At 37.6% G+C, this 17,947-nt stretch overlaps 1 protein-coding gene across 3 annotated transcripts; it reads left to right on the plus strand.

The window, feature by feature from the left end:
• The first annotated feature begins 1,892 nt into the window (after window positions 1–1,892).
• CDC7 (cell division cycle 7) lies at window positions 1,893–17,734 on the plus strand. Of its 3 annotated transcripts, none has more exons than XM_082766282.1 (12): window positions 1,893–1,953; window positions 3,778–3,883; window positions 5,172–5,258; window positions 7,105–7,240; window positions 7,883–7,976; window positions 8,059–8,201; window positions 9,546–9,795; window positions 10,381–10,476; window positions 11,237–11,415; window positions 12,732–12,814; window positions 15,524–15,673; window positions 16,693–17,734. In XM_082766282.1, exons 2-12 carry the CDS (start codon window positions 3,790–3,792, stop codon window positions 17,067–17,069), a joined length of 1,689 nt encoding a protein of 562 aa, XP_082622408.1. In that variant the 5' UTR covers window positions 1,893–1,953; window positions 3,778–3,789; the 3' UTR covers window positions 17,070–17,734. The 3 variants fall into 3 exon arrangements, with proteins under 3 accessions (XP_082622408.1, XP_082622406.1, XP_082622407.1); XM_082766280.1 differs by lacking the exon at window positions 1,893–1,953 and adding an exon at window positions 2,612–2,723; XM_082766281.1 differs by lacking the exon at window positions 1,893–1,953 and adding an exon at window positions 2,612–2,723 and having other exon boundaries at window positions 5,175–5,258.
• Window positions 17,735–17,947: the final 213 nt, after the last annotated feature.

The following is a 17,947-nucleotide window of genomic DNA, read 5'->3' on the forward strand; positions in this document are numbered from 1 at the left end:
AATATTAGATTATACTGCAAGTGCAGTTATGCTTGTGAGAACATATAAATGTAAATTTGACATGATGGAGAAGCAGAACCACTGGAAAGACAGCATGAGAGACCACAATGCATTTAGATCAATAGGAAAGGAAGAAATAGAGAAGAACGAGTGATCAAGGCAGATAGGTGAAAAAAGTATAAATGAAAAGGATTTTAGGCATTGTAACGAAGAGAAATTGAGATATTGCAGGGAAGAAAATCACAGCTAAGCAGAGTCTAATTTAGAAGAGAAAATTAAAGGAATTTCTTGGAGAGAAAGCCAGTATTGACATAATTCATGGAGAAATGCCAAGAATGGAAACTCTACAGAAAGGGTGATGATTCAGTAGTTCACATTCTCACAACTCAAAGGCAGGCAGGCCAAGGAGGCAGGCTGGAGTTCTGACCTGGCCAGGAGGCAGCAGAGCTAAACATGCAACTCATAATCACCAACCTTTCTGCAAATATTAGCTTGAAAAGTAACGCAACACAGTGCAATGAAGTATTCAGAAATGAATAAAGATTGTCCCAATCTTAACTTAGCTAAATCTCCAGCTGCTGAACTTCTTTGTTAAAAGCTCTTAACAGAAAGTGCAAATTAGAATAACCACTGGAAAAAAATAAATAAAACAACAGAACCACCAAAGTAGCTCAGCAACGTGTTTCATCACCCTATTTCTAAATGGTGTAATGGGAGACTACACAACTTGATAAAAGTAGTAGAACCTGTTTCTGATTTTAAAGTTTTTGCTAACCTAGCTACAGCTTATTATAAGGTAATGGCCAAGTTGCAATGCTGCCTTGGGAACTTTGGCAACTTCAGGCTTTGTTGTTATTTACCTAGGGCTGAAGTTAGGCATATTCAAATGCAGAAGAGAAGCTATTCTTTAACAACAACAAAATGCTTTTCACCTTAAAATAAAAAGAAATAATGACCAAAAATATGAATAAAAGACAAAAAGTGCTAAATTATTCTATTTAGAAACATGCAACTGCATTGATTTCCCTAATGTTCCACCACTTTAAACAACAGCAAAGCATAATTCCAATGAACAATCTCTTTTCCTTGCATCACTCAATAGAATTTGAGGCGCAGAAGTCCAGCAACTGATAGGCAGTGGACAGTAAAACCCGGAAGATTTAAAACACCTCTGCCCCACCGTGTGTGTGCTGGCCACATGCAGGGCATGCAGGGCATGCAGGGCTGCAGCTGACTGGCTAACCCACCATCCTGCTTTGCACTTGCTGGGCCTCTCCTGCAGACCGCAGAGTCACGACCCATAATGTTCCTGTTTGCTTTTGGTCCTTCAGTAGTCACAAGAACTGTTGATTTTAAACTTATAGCCACTAAAGTTATGGTTTTCTTGCAGTGTAGGTTACAAGCACACACCTGCTGTGAGTAGGCTTAAATCCATTCTACAAAAGTATCTCCACGGGAAAGCTTTTAGGATGGCACAAGTCACAAGAATTCAAAGCCTGTGATCTTTGTCCTTGTCAGAGAAACAAAGGCATACAGAATCTTTTCCTTCACTGCTTCGCGTTTTCCAGACACACTGTGATCTTTTCATTGCTTGTTCCACGGCCAGTGGCTACAGCATGGACTGAAACCAAAAGACACATTTAATTTTGTACGCTGTGCAATCCCTTCTGTTACACAATTCAACAACGGAGCAGGCCAATTTATGCCCGCCCCGCGGCCGGGCTGGGGGGGGGGGCCCTCGGGCCCCCACATGGCCCCTCACGGCCGCCCCGCGCGCGCCGCCGCTCTCCCCTCTGGGGCGGGCCTCTTCCCGCCGGCCACCCAATAGCAGCGCGTCTCCCTCCGCGCGGCCGCCCCATTCGCCGAGGCCGCGGTTTCCGCTGCGGGCCGGGATTGGCTGCGGAGGGGCACTCGGCAAAAGGCGGCAGCGGGCAAAACCCCGGCGGCAGCCGCGTGAGTGAGGTCCCGCGCGCGGCTCCCCTCTACCCCCCCAACACCCCCCCCCCCCCCCAGTCCGGTACGGGGCGGTCGCTCCGTGCCTCCCCCCCCCTCCCCCGCGGCCATCCCCGGCGGGCAGCGGCGCTGGGGGCCCCTCGCCTACCCCTGGCGGCCCGGCCGGCCCCGGGTTCGCCCGGTAGCCTGGGGTGCCGCCCGGTCAGGCTGCGCCCCGAAGGCGCTCTGCGTGGCCCGGCTGCGGGCACTGCAGCCGAGCCGTGCCACCAGGAGCTGCCCCCAGAGCCGTGCTGCTGCCGCGGGCCGGGCTGATCTCCTTTGGGCGATCTCCTGTTGTCCCGGGCTGCCGGCCTTGTCCGGCCCAAAGCGAAATTCGGGCTGTGCGGACTCGATACGGCTCTGCGGCGTCAGCGCACTGCGGGGCTTAATCCAGCCGCAAAACTTGCTTTCCTTAAATAACCAAATATATTATCTATATCTATCTATCTATCTATATTACCGTCCTAGATGTTTAGTTCTGCAGGTAGTAGCTTGTGTTTAACATGAACTGACGGAAATGGCAGCCTACGTGACGGAGCCTTTACTCTCATGTCCCCGTGGAGTTCCGCATGCAGCAAGGAGCTCCCGTCCCCTGCTTGCCGCAGCAGCTGCCCGTGGCCAGCCGCGAGGCCCAGGTTGAGGCCGGTGCGGTGCTAGGTCGCAGCGAGTGGGCTGCAGGAGAGGCCACCGGGACTGTTTGCGCTCCTGCCAAGGAGGCCATGCCACTCCAGGTTTGGAACAGGCTCATCTGCCTACACAGCACTAGCAGAGGGAGTGTCTACCTGTGAAAGATACTGCAGAACCAGCTCTGGTTTCCTTCCTTCAGTTTCCAAGCCACGCTATCCAGCAAAGTTACCTCATAGAAAGCAGCTGTTGCCTGCCTCCACTCTGCTGCATGCAGATGACAAACTGAAGGCAGCCAGAATTCTTTGGGGACAAAATGTATTTACAGCTCCATAGCTGGAGCTGATAAATCCTTTCATCTGAAGCTTTTCAAAATACTTTTCTGCCTTCAGCCAGAACTTTGTAGGTTTGGCAGAGTTACAAGCAAGGAACATCTTCAGAAACTGTAGTGCAACTGTGCGAGGCGGTGGTTCTAATCTCACTGACTGCTGGTTATCTTTCCCTGATGTGCTCTCTTTTCTTCATGAAAGAGGGTTATCTTTTTCTTTCTTTTACTTGTACAATATTAGTATACACAGTATTAGTACATTGTAATAATTTACAGTTTTGTTTACAAGATTTGGCAAGAAGCATTTCAAATAAGCATGTCCTATTATTGAGGGAGGGGAACAAATACTTAGGCTTTTTGTTTATCTTCCCTAGAAGAGAGAGAGAAATCTCACATACTGAGCAGATATTTTCCTCTTAAAAATGGTTTCAAGTTTTTTGTTTCTGTGTTGGTGCTGCAGTATGCAATGCAGCTAGTTCTGTGTGGATCAGCTCCTTGCTTTTCAAAGCAAACTGCAGGGAAAAGATAATGTTTTAATGTGAATGAGCAAACACATGACATAAAAGAAAATCATTTGTGTCTAAGCTTACCGTGCTGTCTTCCTTCCCTTCTCCCTTTTCTCCTTTTACTGGGGATAGAGTGGGTTTACTGGTTTAGTTTCTCTCTGGGGTGTTGGATGAGTCTTTGTTTTTTTTAAAGTAGCACAGAGGAACTCCTCAGACTCCCCAGATCTCATCTCAGAAACTGAATGCAGGGCAAGGAAGTATCAGATATGTTTGCTCCCCGAGGTGTCCAGAAGCAGTCCTCAAAGTCTTGTGTTTTTTTTTCTTAAGGTTAGTGTTGTGATGGAGACAGCATTGAAGTCTCATTGTGATGAACAGCACCCTCATCAGGCTGAAGACGTAAGCAGGAAGCATGAGCAGAACAGCAAGGTTTCAGGTATGTGCTAAAACAGAGACTAGTAATGTTATGTTTTGTTGCTGATGTGTTTCTTCATCACTTCAGGAAGTTTCAGCATCAATAAGTTCATGTCCGTCAAACTCAGGTACAAGCATTGAAAACAAATTGTTAATTTGTTTTTTTTTGTTAATTGCTTTATTGGAAGCAGTTTGCATAGCAATCTAGTTCTAAACAATGGTTGTTCTGACAGAGCTGTTAGAAACACATCACTGTCAAGAACCATTTTCTAACTCTGTCTGATGTCCACTGGCCTCAGAATGAAGTTTGTATAGGATGTTTCAGAACTAATTAAGGTTAATATCTTCCTGAGAGGAAACACCTATGTTTTACTAATTCATGCTTTTTTACAAGTGTAATAATGATAGTTTGAAAATAATTATCCTTGCTTGTGAATTATTGCCCTGGTAAAGTACAGTATACTTTTATGTACACAGTACAATATATGTGTTTGTTAAATTGAATTTATGATTAGTTTTTAGGATGCAAAATGTATACACGTTCTTTTTTTCTCCATTTGATTGACTTTCCAAATGCCAGTTTTTGCATACTTCTTTATAATAAAATATTCTTTATGCCTGCTTTACAGAAGTTAGTCACAGCCTCTACATACTTCATACTTGGCTTCAAAAGAAGTGAATTCTTAACCAGGCTATAGAGAACACTTAAAATACAAGGATTCGTGACTTGAATAGAAAATTACATAATTTTTTGGAAGAATACAGTACAATATCCTTGTCATGCCATCTAGTGACTGCAGCACAAAGTGCAAAAATTCAAATGCAGAGCAAATGTTTTTTGGTAGTTCCTATTTTGAGTAACAATCTATGAGAATGTGTTAGTAATCTTGATAATTTTCCTACATTTTTGATCCTTGATTTGCACCCCATCGATGTGCTCCTGTGTTTACGTAAATTACTATTATAGTTTTGTCTTTTGTGAAATCAACATTGCATATCTCATGAAAACATTTATCAATGAAATGGAATGTGAATTCTTATTAAAAAGGCTTTTCCTGTCTCAGGAATTGCTAGGTGGCAAGTAAGTAATTTTTAAAAAAATGCTGCAGCATATAAGGGAATGTGAAGAAGGAGATGATCAAGTATGCGGATATTAATGTCAGCAAGGATAAGTACCCCTCTGCTATTTTTTCCTCTGTTTGTTGATTCACAATACTAGGAATTGAAGTGTGATTTGTGATCTGAAATACAGACTGGATATTGAATCAAGCAATAATAGTCCTAACTAATTTTCCTCATTCTTTCCGAAGAAGGAATAAAAAAAGATATTGAAAAACTTTATGAAGCAGTGCCACAGCTTGTAAATGTGTTCAAAATTAAGGAAAAAATTGGAGAAGGTAAATGTTTTATTTTAACTTTCTTGAACTTAATTCTTTGTTTTTATAACTTAAAAGGTATAAATCTAAGATGCCAATATATATAATCTAAGCCAGACACATTTTTGATTTACTTTTTGGTGTATGCAGTAATTTTAATAAGTTACTGAATATATAGGTGTTTTAGTTAGGAACATTTTCAAGAGATCTTCGTGAATATCTAGCGTGTTAAAGCTTTTCAGAAAGCCAGCATTCTCATTTTGACAACTAAAATTTGGGGGTATAGATTCAAGCAAGTAAGTCCTAACATCCATTCTCTTTCCTTTCCCTTTTCAACATGGGAAATCTATATGTATTGTTTTGACATATTTAACTACTGGTTTTGTTTCCACTGAAATCCTTTGGGCAGAAGGGGAGGAGGAGGCTGGAATATTATAACTACTTTAGTGTGGTCTTTAATTTTTCTTTTTTTGGTTTTGTTTTTAAGACATTCAGCGTGGAATTTTGGAGCACTTGTGTACTCCTGATACTCAACAGATACTTCTTTAATAGAAGTTAGGTATTACTATAAACAGATCCTTAGTGGTTTCCAACTTAAGCACATTTTAAAACTTTATCTTTTTGATCTCTGAAATGTGTAATGACACTCCACACTTTTAAATTAAGATGTTTTTGAGAAAACAGGATTGCATTATAGTTGTTTTGTGATGGAATACATGTGATGGCAAACTATGTGGATAAAAGTTTCTCTCTCCAAAAAAGAAGCCTCCATTCAGTACACTGATCCAAAATTTAAAGAAAATGTGAAGTTCTGGCTATCATAAATAAGATAGTATAATTAAGCAAAATCTCTAGTTATGAATAGTATTCCAATGTTGCTCTTGGGAGCAAACAATGCTCTTGAGAGCCAAAAATACCACCAGCAGATCTGCAGGATTAGGAGAAGACAAGCTTCGACTTAAGATTCTGTTCAGGAGTCTGTTTTGTTTTAGCAGTTCTCACTACTAAAACTAAGGTCTTAGGTCAACTTGGTAACCCATGTTGCTATGAGCAATTCTACTGAATTTATGGGACTCTAGCTTTTTTATGACTGAAAGAAATATTTAGAATTTTTGCTGGCATTTGATGTATGTATACACTTACAGACTGTTAAATTTAACACCATGCAAGCACAATACTTAAAATATAATCAAAAGTAAATTGAACTGGTTATTTATATGGAAGAATGTTTCAACTTATCTTAATGATATGAGATCTGAAAATATAAGTTAACCTTCTCAGAGGTATATTAGGATATCTTTATAATGTGGGAGAGTTTATTGTACAGTCTGAATAGTCCCTTTCTCAAGTGAATCTATCTTGTTCTGTCTATGTGGTCATGCTGGGGGCAAACAAATAGTAAAGTAGACATCAAGTGAGAATCTGCCTTACTTTATAAATAAGTTAACAGAATGAAGGGAGTGTAAGTGATTTCAGAAATGCTTTGAAAAAGCAAAAGCAGTGCTTTCCAGATTAGCATTAGATAGCCCACTTACACTGCAGGGAGAGAAGAGCTGGATGTCAGATGAAAGTGAGCTACCTAAACAAGAAATCTAATCAAAGATAGGAAATTTACATTCAGAGAGCTCTATGTCCCAGGCAAGTTAGACAGTGTTACATTTGCATTTTTACTGACATAAAAAACTTGTATACAAGATCACTGAATTCAGTAATAGAAAAAAGGAACTGCATATTCTCTATTCTAGAATCTGCTTTTGACGTAGTGTCAAGTGCACTGTAAGACTGTGAACAGTTGGATTATTTCTGTGAAAAGTGAATTGACCTAATTAAAGATGCTGAAGACAATGTTTTTCTCCCTTCTTTACAGGTACTTTTAGTTCTGTTTACTTGGCCACAGCAAAATTACAAGCAGGATGTGAAGAAAAAATGGCTCTGAAGCACTTGATTCCAACCAGTCACCCTCTGCGAATTGCTGCTGAACTTCAGTGCCTCACAGTAGCAGGGTACATAAACAAAAAAAATGTGTGATTGTCATGATTAAAGTACTAAATATTGTCTTGCTGTTCTGCATTTATTTATTTAAACTTTTGGCACTTCATTTCTTCTGTGTTTTTTGTTTGTTTGTTTTTGTTTTTAACCACAGAAATGTATGATCTTTATAGCAAGAGCAAATAAGAAAGGGAGTCTTATGAATGTCCTTTCCTGCTAGTCTCAGTTTGCAGATGGTGCTATATTTTCCATCTGATTCTATAATGTATGTATGTGATAACAAATATTCCAGTTCTGAAATGCTTGGAAAAAATAACCTCTTCATCAGAAAATACATTTTTAGGAATGAATGCTTGTTGCCAGAGTGCTGAATAATAGCACACCTTCAGAAGGAAGCTGGTATCATGAAGGTTAGGTTAACTTTAAACACAGCAGTAACTACAAACCATGGCCCCAAAACCTGTGGAGCCGTCATTTGCAAATTGCAAAACTTACATGGAACATAATAATTACATGAGAACAGCGTAGTTACTCGCTGCTGGTAAGACTGCTGTCAAAGTATAAGCTATATATTAAAATAAAGCCTGACTGAATTTTATAATAAATATCAACATTACTCTTCTGGTCTTTATTCAGTGACATTACCTCTCTTTTAGGGGACAAGATAACGTTATGGGAGTTAAATATTGCTTTAGGAAAAATGATCATGTGGTTATTGTTATGCCCTATCTGGAACACGAATCCTTCTTGGTGAGTCCCAGATTTTTTATTTATAGTAGAACCTCTTAGTTGAAAGTAGTTGCATAATTACAGTATCCAAATAATCTTTCAGGACATTTTGAATACTCTTTCCTTTGAAGAAGTGAGAGAATACATGTTTAATCTGTTTAAAGCATTGAGGCGCATTCATCACTTTGGTATTGTTCATCGTGATGTCAAACCCAGTAACTTCCTCTACAACAGGCGGCTAAAAGAGTAAGTGTGTCCAGATGACCATATCGTGATCTCATTTGGGGATGTGTGCCTTGGCAGAACAGAGTAAATCAGGCTTTTTTTTTTTTTTTTTTCCTTTCAGCTGCATAACATGTGCTTAAGTAATAAAGCTAAAAAAGCTATTTTTTTCATTCGTAAAACTCATTTCTGTGCTCAGGGATTTGAGTATGGAAAGATTTTTTTTAATATTTAATGTAGTATCTGCCTTATAGAGTGACAAGTACCTGAAAAAATAAAAATTTTACTATTGAGTAGAAGTGCTGCATTTTTTGAATAAGAATGAAGAGAATAAATCATTAGTTGTCTGAATAAAGCTAATGGTGACTTGGAGTGCACAGAGTAATGTTTGTAACTTTTTTCTCATGGACGGTGTAAATCTGATACAGATGAGACTGTTAGATTTGGATTTTTATCTTAAATTGAATTAATTTTTAGAACTAGCACAATTGCTTTTTTTTTTTTATCCTCTGCAAGTTACAATATCTAACAACTGTTAAAAGCAAGATAATGCTTTTTTTGTGAAGAACTGGAAGAGCTAGATTAAAGTCCTGTGTCAGTGCTAGCAGTCCTATGGCTGCACTGGTGAGTATGTGCAATTAAAGTTTGTTGGAGAAACGTGATTATATTTTGCCAAGTCCCAAATTTTGAAATTTGAAAATATTTATTTTTGTCTCTCAAAATGTATTCCTACACCATTTTGTTTTTCCAACTTTGTTTAACCTTAATCTCTACTTAAGATGTGGAGGCTGTGGAATTGAGTTTGTCTGAGACCCAGGGACAGCTGGACTGTTTCAGTAATTGTTTTACCAAAAATGATTATTCTAATGACAAATCTGAAATGTAGTCCTAATGTAGTCCTACCTGATTGAAGAGTGAAGTAAATTCCAGTAGCAGTGCTTGGCAAAACTCTCAGCATTGTTATTGTCTCATCTGTCTTCACTGCTGCATTTGTGCCTCTGTCCAGGGGAGTCCTGCAAGTATTGATTCATTTTTACTTGACTGTTTCTGAGGTAGTTCAAATCCATAGAACCAGAAGAACCCAGAAAGGAGTTGCTGGGAATCATTTTTAAAGCACCAGTGGAGAAATTTATACACTTGAAAAGCTTACAGAACACAAAAAAAATAAAGATAGATAGGTATGGGGTAAAAACAGTGGGAGACAAATACGGCAGGACAGATAGGACAAAAGGAGGAGAATAGCATTGTGATGCTGACAACATGACAGATAAGCAACATATTGAGGAAAACACAGATAAACAATTAATGAATAGTAAATAGAACTGATTGATACTTTTTAACTTGTAATTCTAAATTTTTGTCTTTTAGGTATGCCTTGGTAGATTTTGGCTTAGCACAAGGAACCCCTGATACAAAAATTGAACTTCTCAAAACTGCCCAGTCTGAAGATCAGCAGGGAAGTTGCTCACAAAGTAATCCCAACACAGCCCTGGGAAATGGGGTTTCTGTTGGCGTCACAGCACCTAAACAGATAGCTCAACAGTCAGCCTCAAAAGTGTCTGATAAACGGTCCAGCTCACTTTCAAAAATACAGATAAAACAAGGAAGAGGAGGAAAGGTTCTCAGTCCTTTTCATTAATATTGTTGCATGTTTAATATATTGCTTCGTCCAACAGGGGGAGATGTTATACTTGAACAAAAGCTGTGCATACTTATCTTGTAGGGTCATAATCTGATGCACAGAATCACAGATTTTTACATTGAAGTAGTGAGTTTTATATAACCACTGGCAACATTCTGTAGCTGGTAGATATAATGCATGTTGAAGGCTGCATAAAACTCTAGCATGGGTTGCTCTAGAAAGCCCTAGATCTTTTTTTTTTTTTTTTTTTTAAATCCCATGTACCATGGAGCTCCTCCCCAAAACAATAATTATTCATGTATGCTTAGTTGCATAACAAATGCAATACAGATTATGTTTCAAATTGTCTTGGGGCACTTAAGGTGTGATTCATTTTGTAAGCATGTTTGCTGGTCTGTCTAGACGATGTTTTCTTCATCCACAGTAAAGTGATGCCTGAAAATGACTTGCCATGCAGCTGTTCTTGTTGTATGTCACTTCACACTTTTTTTTTGAACTGTCAGTATCCAGCTGACTGTGTATTAGATAGGATCCTTATTGCCCTTTTTGTTGGTATTGTAGGAGGAATATGTGCACCATTCTGTCCAGCGCTCTGTCTTTGGAGAGAGGAATTTCAATGTCTATAGTTTCACATACCAGGAGAACTCAAATACAAAAGTAAGAATATGACTCATCAGTAAGAGCAATCTGTTACGTATTTGAGAAATTATAGAACTGGTTGTTCTGTAAGACTGGACACTACTACAGGACCCTGTGGAACTAAAAGTTTTGAACAGAATATTAAGCGTGTCTTTACTGGAAGGCTTGAAGAATTTTCATTTGTTTCAGTCCTTTTTGAAACTCTTAAAGAGCTAGTTACGTAGCTGTCTCTGTAATGCTAATTAATATCTTTTCTATATGTGTATCTATGCAACTAAGATATACTTAGTCTTCCTTTTTTATTTTGCAATTGAAGTAATAAATATTTTTATGTATTTTTTATAATTAGGATTTAATGTGATATGGGGAAAAACCCCAAGTAAATTAGAGGGTTCTAACAGTGATCATCTTACTGTAGAATTAGAGTTAGTGCCACTGTTACTATTTCATGCATTTTTATTCTCATATTGAATTAAAAGAATGCTTGAAAAGTACTAACTTGAAAAAAACTTGTATCTTTAGAATATCTAATGGATATTGATTTTTGTAACCATTGAAAAATGTATTCCAAAAGGGAAGAAGGAGAGATTAGGATACTTAAAAAGCTCTAGGATCTGTTTTATAGATGTTATAGTATTGGTAGAAAGAGTTGCTATCTTCTGCTCTTCTGTAGCTCTTTGCTGATGAGAGCCTCTTCAGTTGTTCAGGGACTGATGTATCTATGTGAAAAGGGAAACTTGTTAAATACTTCACTGTCACAAAAATATCTGTATTGCAGCTCGTGAAACAATCAAAGGTGATCGATGTTTCATCTAGGAAGTTAGTAACAAAGAAGAAGATTATTTCTACCAGGACAGTGAGCAATGGGGTAGGCAGGAAAGCTGCCAGTGGTTGTCCTTCAAACCTGACCTGTGACTGTTATGCAACGGATAGAGTTTGCAGTGTTTGCCTTTCAAGGTAATTTGCTTCAGTAATGTTTTAAAATTGCTTACTGCGCTGTCAAACAAGGTCAGAAACTTAGATTTACTAGACAGCTGATTTAGTAGGTGAAAGATAGCATTTGATCTGTGCAACCCTTAAAACACTAAACATGGTCTTTTAAAAAAAGAATAGTTTCTGGAATTCATGGAGTAATTGTTTCACTGCCATCTGCACCACAAGAGAGGTTCATTGTTAATGATTTTCTGTTGCTGTTGTATTTAATTATCTGCCTACCTGTGTTGTAGAACATCACTTGAATTAATTACAAGGTTTAGAGTAGACAATACATCAATCCATCATTTAGTAGTTATCTTATAGGCCTAAATTATGCCAACTGCATTAAAATTCAGTGATCAGACTCCTGCCTTCTGAGGACTTTATGTTAAAAAGATTTCTCAAGCTGTTTGCATTCTGGAAATCACAAAATGTAGAATAAAAAGGAAAGACGATTGTTCTGTATTTAATTTAAAATATGTTTACATTTTAATAGTAGACAGGTTAGAGAATCTGAATAGCTCCATTCAAATCCATTCCTCTGCAACTGATTTCGGTTATTATCTATCATTACTTTTTATCCCAACACTGGGGAACATGGCTTCATGCAGCGAATTTTGCTTGGTAGGCATAGTCATGAAACTGTGGTTCCGCTTTTCTCAGACTGTCAAAATATGGCGATAGCATTCATTTCAGAAATTAAACATGAGGAATTTGTCAAACTAAAAAGAAAAGTGGCCCATAGAAGGAAGGCACTTCATATGACATGCAAGAAAGCTCTGGAAAGATCTTAGTAATAATCACACAGCTTTTAGTTAACCTAACAAAAAGTAAATTATTGACAACACTCAGAAATAGTGAACCTTAGTTTGCTGTGGATTAACACAGAGCCAGAATGTCCACACCCAAAACTCCAATGCATTTTTAACCCTTAATTAGTCTTAGCTTTAAAGTTCCCTGTGAAAACAAACCTTTAGCAGAAATTATGTTACCACTGAATGAAACTAAAAATAGTCATTGTGACGGGAGTATGCAGTAAGTATTTCTGTGATGCTACCTTATGCTAGATAATATAATAAAAACATAACAAGTAATTATAATTAAGCTATTATATGGAGTAATAATCATATGCTAGATAACTATAAGATGCATCAAAGCTCTAAAAATTGAATCAAGAAGTCAGGGTTACACATCTCACAGAAAAATTCTAAAAATATTCTAAAAATATTAAACATTATTACAGTTAGAACTAATTTCTCAACTTTTGTATTCTAAATGTATTTGTCCCTTATTACAAGGTGTCAGCAAGTTGCTCCCAGAGCAGGAACACCTGGATTCAGAGCACCAGAAGTATTAACAAAGTGCCCCACTCAGACAACAGGTAATACACAACAGAGAGAAACTAATGCCTATTTTCACCTTTCAGTCTTTCTCACTTATGCACATTACATTGTCTTTTTTAATGTGAGGCTTTCTTTTTACATAGGAAATTCAGTTTATCATCCGTTCTAATATTTAGCAAGCATTTCCTTATTTTAATTAAAAGTTTATTACTCAGAGTAAGAACAAGTTAGGAGTATTTTCATTGTGTTTGAAACGTGAATATGTCTTCATTCATTTGAGGAGTACTACCATATGCAGGAGGTCGATAGCACACATTTTAAAAGAAAACAAAGCGTAAGTTTTATCAAGTTTCTTGGTTTATTGGCTTATTTATTCAAAAAAAATCTTGAATAAATCTTGGCAGGGTAACTTTAGACTTTTCTAGACAGGTTGTCACATTTGCTGTCATAGCAGACATAAGGAATAGTATGATTGCAAATGTATTCTAGAAAGTATTGGTTAATCAGTACTTTTAACCAGATTTTTCCTCTTTGCCAGTGCTTTAAATAGCTGATCTGTAAGTTTTGAAGTTTTGTGATTTTTTTCTTACTAAGATTTTTAATTACTCAGGGTTAAAACTTATCAAATTCAAAACTTTCAGTAACCTGGTAAACATTGGAGCAGAACAGCAGGATGGTTAATGCATCGGGTGGTGAAAGTAGGATGGGAGAGGTTATGCATGCCTGCAGAATGGAGGACCAATAAAAGCAAAGTTACCTATTATAAATATCTGGTGTATGACCAGGAGTTTTGACTAACAAAAAAAGGGGATAAATACAATTGTTCTCAGAACCTGTATTCAAAAATGGCAGTCTGTTTGGAGTTACTGTGTCTGTGCTGTAACAGCCAGCTTCATGGACTAGAAAACATCCAGAAATCCAGGACAAGTTTAGACAATCCCTAAATCTGTCTAGACAGAATTTAGGCAGAAGGAAGACATACCTAGGAAATTTTGGACACAGGATAGTCTTAAATAAGCTTTCAGACAGTTTTCTGTTCTCTAGGGTAATGGAGAGCAGGATTACAGAAAATATGGTAAATCTGGAAACGCTGGGTTGTGACACAGCCCTAAAGGTACTGAGCCAGTGGCACAGAGCTGTTGTAATATGTCAACAAAGTGCTTAATTAGAACTGGGTAGGCTTATACTAATATTTATGAGATAATGGTATACTTGAAGTAACAAATTTCCTTCTCTGACTGTTCTTTCCATCTTGGACTGCTGTAGTCAGCTCCTTGTATTCCTGCCAGTCTTGCTACTAGTTTTGGTCTCTGCACTGTGACCGAGTTACCAGCTGGATCCAGCTGACTCTGTCCAGAGCTACCTTAAGTAACTGACCTAGGTTTACAGCACAGGGAATACAGCCCAAACTCCCAATTTGGTCCTAAACATGTCCAGTTACATTTTAACTTGGTTTGTCCCTCTGCTCCCCTTCAAGTCCATGTGCCTCAGTAGTTAGATACTAACCACTAGACAAATGCACAGGAAGGACTCATGATGTTGAGGTGCACAAGATCTTACAGTCTGCTGGTCATCCCAGCCCTACCAGGATTGTAGGGCTTGGATTTACTAGTTGTTCAAGTATATAATGTCAGTTAATTTCAGCAAGAGTTAGGAAGACATCTTTAAAGGCCTTGACCTTAATAATTGTCTTTCCTACACAGGGTAACACCTCAAGCAGATAGTGTGGTCAACATTGATACAGTAATACTAAAACTTATTCACAAGATAAGATGAAAATTTTTGCACTCTAAATTGTACCCATAATTAATTTGGGGTTTTATTTTTAAAAAGACTTAAAACCTGGTTTTGCAACTGAAGTCAACTTAGTAGTTTCAGAATCCTGTGCTGATGGTGTTTCTAGCTAAAATGTCAAAATTAATTACAGAAAATTTATGACCTATTTCTGGAAGATAAGTACAATAACTATGGCTTTATTTCCCAACTGTTAATTTTTCTCTCTAGAGTTTGAGAATTCTTCAAACACTCTCTCCTTCACTTTCCTTGCCATCTCTCAAAATTTTCAATTTATCGAGCCAAAAAATTATGGCAGACAGGTATTCTCATAACTTTCAGTATTAAAGTTTCCATCATGCTTTGGCGTCTTTCTTCAGAGTACTCTGTGTACTCTTTATAACACAATGAAAGTGATGAATAATTTCTAACTATTACAGTTCTTAAACTGGCTATCATGTCAAGTGATTTCATATTAGAGAGCGGCAAACTGTAGTAGGATGAATTTTTTAGTACTGCCTAATTGGCACCTTGAGTCCCTGAAAATTAAGATTCGTGTTCATTTCTGAATTGCGTTTTATTCATGGTCTTTATATAATGCTTTCTTAATCTGAAGCAAACTTAAATAAGTGTTGAAACTAGCCATTTTTCCCCTTTTCAGCTCCCTGAGTAAAATAACTTGAATGTTGTTTTGGTACTTTATTTAAGTTTTGCAAACTAATAAAATTACTCATGTGAGAAATTCTATGGAAAAACTAAAACACTCCTCTATATGAAAGCAGGAAACTTTTGTATATAATTATAGCAATTTACACCGTTTGCTGACATGTTATCTATGTGATTTATGTCAGTAATTCAGAACATTACTTTTTCTGATAACATTTCTGGTCATAATTTCTTTTTGAAGAAAGTTGGGAGTTTGTTTGTGATGAAATTGTAAGTTTACTTGTTACTGAGTTTCCTTTTAATTGCAGCAATTGACATGTGGTCTGCAGGAATTGTATTCCTTTCTCTGCTCAGTGGACGGTATCCATTTTACAAAGCAAGTGATGATTTAACTGCTTTGGCACAAATCATGACAGTTCGTGGATCCAGGGAAACCATTCAGGCTGCTAAAACTTTCGGTATGCAAATCTTAATTATGGGGAAAAGGGGAAAATATATGCTTGGTCTGCTATTTCATACAGTGACTTACAGTCAAGTTGTGAGTTTTAAATTATAAATATATTTGTAAGTTCTGGGAGTCACTTTAGTAGTAAATCACACTTTTTGCATGTAAAATGCTCTAACACTACTAATCTGTACATGCGCAGTTTTAAGAAAATTTTGTATTTTTCTATCTTTTATAATTTGTATGTCGGGTACCTCATGCCATAGACTTCCCTACCTGTCCACAACTTTTCAGTAAGTCAGGACCACTCGAGGTAAAATTATGCCAATTGAATGCTTTTTACCAGGATTTGGTTAGAATTTTTGAGGCAATGTTTCTACTCCTGCAAAATCTGCCTTACAGCCTTAAGTCAATAGGATTTAATATTTAGATGTTGTAAAACTTGCTTTATTATCTCCTTAAAAAGGACCAGTAAAAAACAAAAACAAAAAAGAACAACAACAAATAAAAAAAAAAAAAGAGAGGGCCTGTTCAGAGGGGGGAAAAAAGCACAAAACGTGAAATAACCATTCCCCTAATAGTCTGCAAGCCACACGTTAAAGCACTTGATACCTGGAAGTGTAAGTGGCAGTATCAATTTTCATTCTCCAGACACAGGTCTGTAAATCGGTAATGTAAGTAATAAACTGAATTGGGTTTTTAATTTTCAGTTCTGTAAAGTTAGTTGACAGTGAAATGGAAAAAGATGCTGTGTGGACTGGGTGACTATTTGTCAGTGCGTAACTTCATGAACAAACAAATAGGTTTGTTCTGAGCAGAACTGAGACTGTACTTCTGGCTTGCTGGGGCCATCACTGTAAAACATAGGTGGGTGGGTGGGTGGATCTTCTGTGTGGTTTTTTTGTTTGTTTTTGAACTAATGTCTGTTACTTCAAGATCTGAAATATTCTCTGAAACAAACTTAGAAGCTATAGTTGCAGAGCAAGTATAATAAAATGTCATTTTCTGAACAAATCTTTTTTTTTTCCCTAGGTAAATCCATTCTGTGTACCCAAGTTGTCCCAGCACAAAACTTAAGAGCCCTTTGTGAGAAGCTGAGAGGAACAAATAGCAGCTGTAGCAGATCCCAGCCTGATGTACCCATCAAGTCTGTAAATGACCCAGCTTTGCCAGTTGAAATAGACAAACAGTGTGCCCCTGAGACACTTGGAAAAGAAATTCAATACTTAAAGGGTTGTCAGGAAGGTGATGGTGCTTCTGAAATTAAGGCAACAGACATGAAAGGATGGGATCGGGTTCCTGATGAAGCATATGACTTACTTGATAAGCTACTAGACTTAAACCCTGCAACAAGAATAACTGCAAAAGAGGCTTTGCTGCATCCCTTTTTTAAAGGCATAAGTCTATGAGAACATACACTGTTATTGCTTTGATACATTTTATGTGAACATGAGGTTCTGAAGCAGTTTTATCCTGTTGCCCTTAATGTTTACACTCAGTGAAATACCATGACATTGTGCACAGCACTACTGAAATTGTCTTGTGCAGCTGGACTGCAAATGTAAGTTTACATTAAGAAATACTTGCAGATGTAAATATTACATAAACATCACTAGCGTGGTCTTATCCTATGACACTTTTGACGTGTTATTACTGTGTATACCTGTTCTCTAAGAAAATTTTCTTTGACTAAAAAGAAGAGTTTCTTGTGCTCCAAGCTTAATTCTCAAGATTCTCTCTCAAAATATACAAATCTGTGTTAAGGCAGGACTGAGAGGAAAAGTGCTTGAGAGTTTTGTTTTTTTTTTTTTTTTCCATAATTTCATATCTCTGCTTTGTTCCTGAGTACTACATGGGAGACTGAAAATGGAACAAACTCCATTAATTTTGTTCACACTATTTTCAGACAACAGTTTTACTTTGGGAGTGTTGCTAGAGGAAGGGCCAGGTACTAGAGGTTTTATCATCAAAAGAAATGCATAACTGTTTTTAAAGTACATTTTCTCCCCCCCATCTGTTCATTCCTACTTAGGTAATAGTGAAAAATGCAGTTACTCATTTTGCACAGCACATATTTCCTCTGTGCCATGGGTAGCTGTCAATATGCAACAACTATGGCCTACAGAATGTCTTGTGTGACATGTAAAAGTGATTTCTGTTATGGAAACTGATCTTCACAGAATATCTTAAATAAAGGATTTGTTTTTATAACTTCAGAACAGTGTCTAGAGATGCTTCTATAAAAATAAGATTAGTCGAGTAAAGTTTTCCTGTGGGACATTCCTGC

This window comes from Aythya marila (genome assembly GCF_965140915.1).
Source record: "Aythya marila genome assembly, chromosome: 8".
Taxonomy (NCBI): domain Eukaryota; kingdom Metazoa; phylum Chordata; class Aves; order Anseriformes; family Anatidae; genus Aythya; species Aythya marila.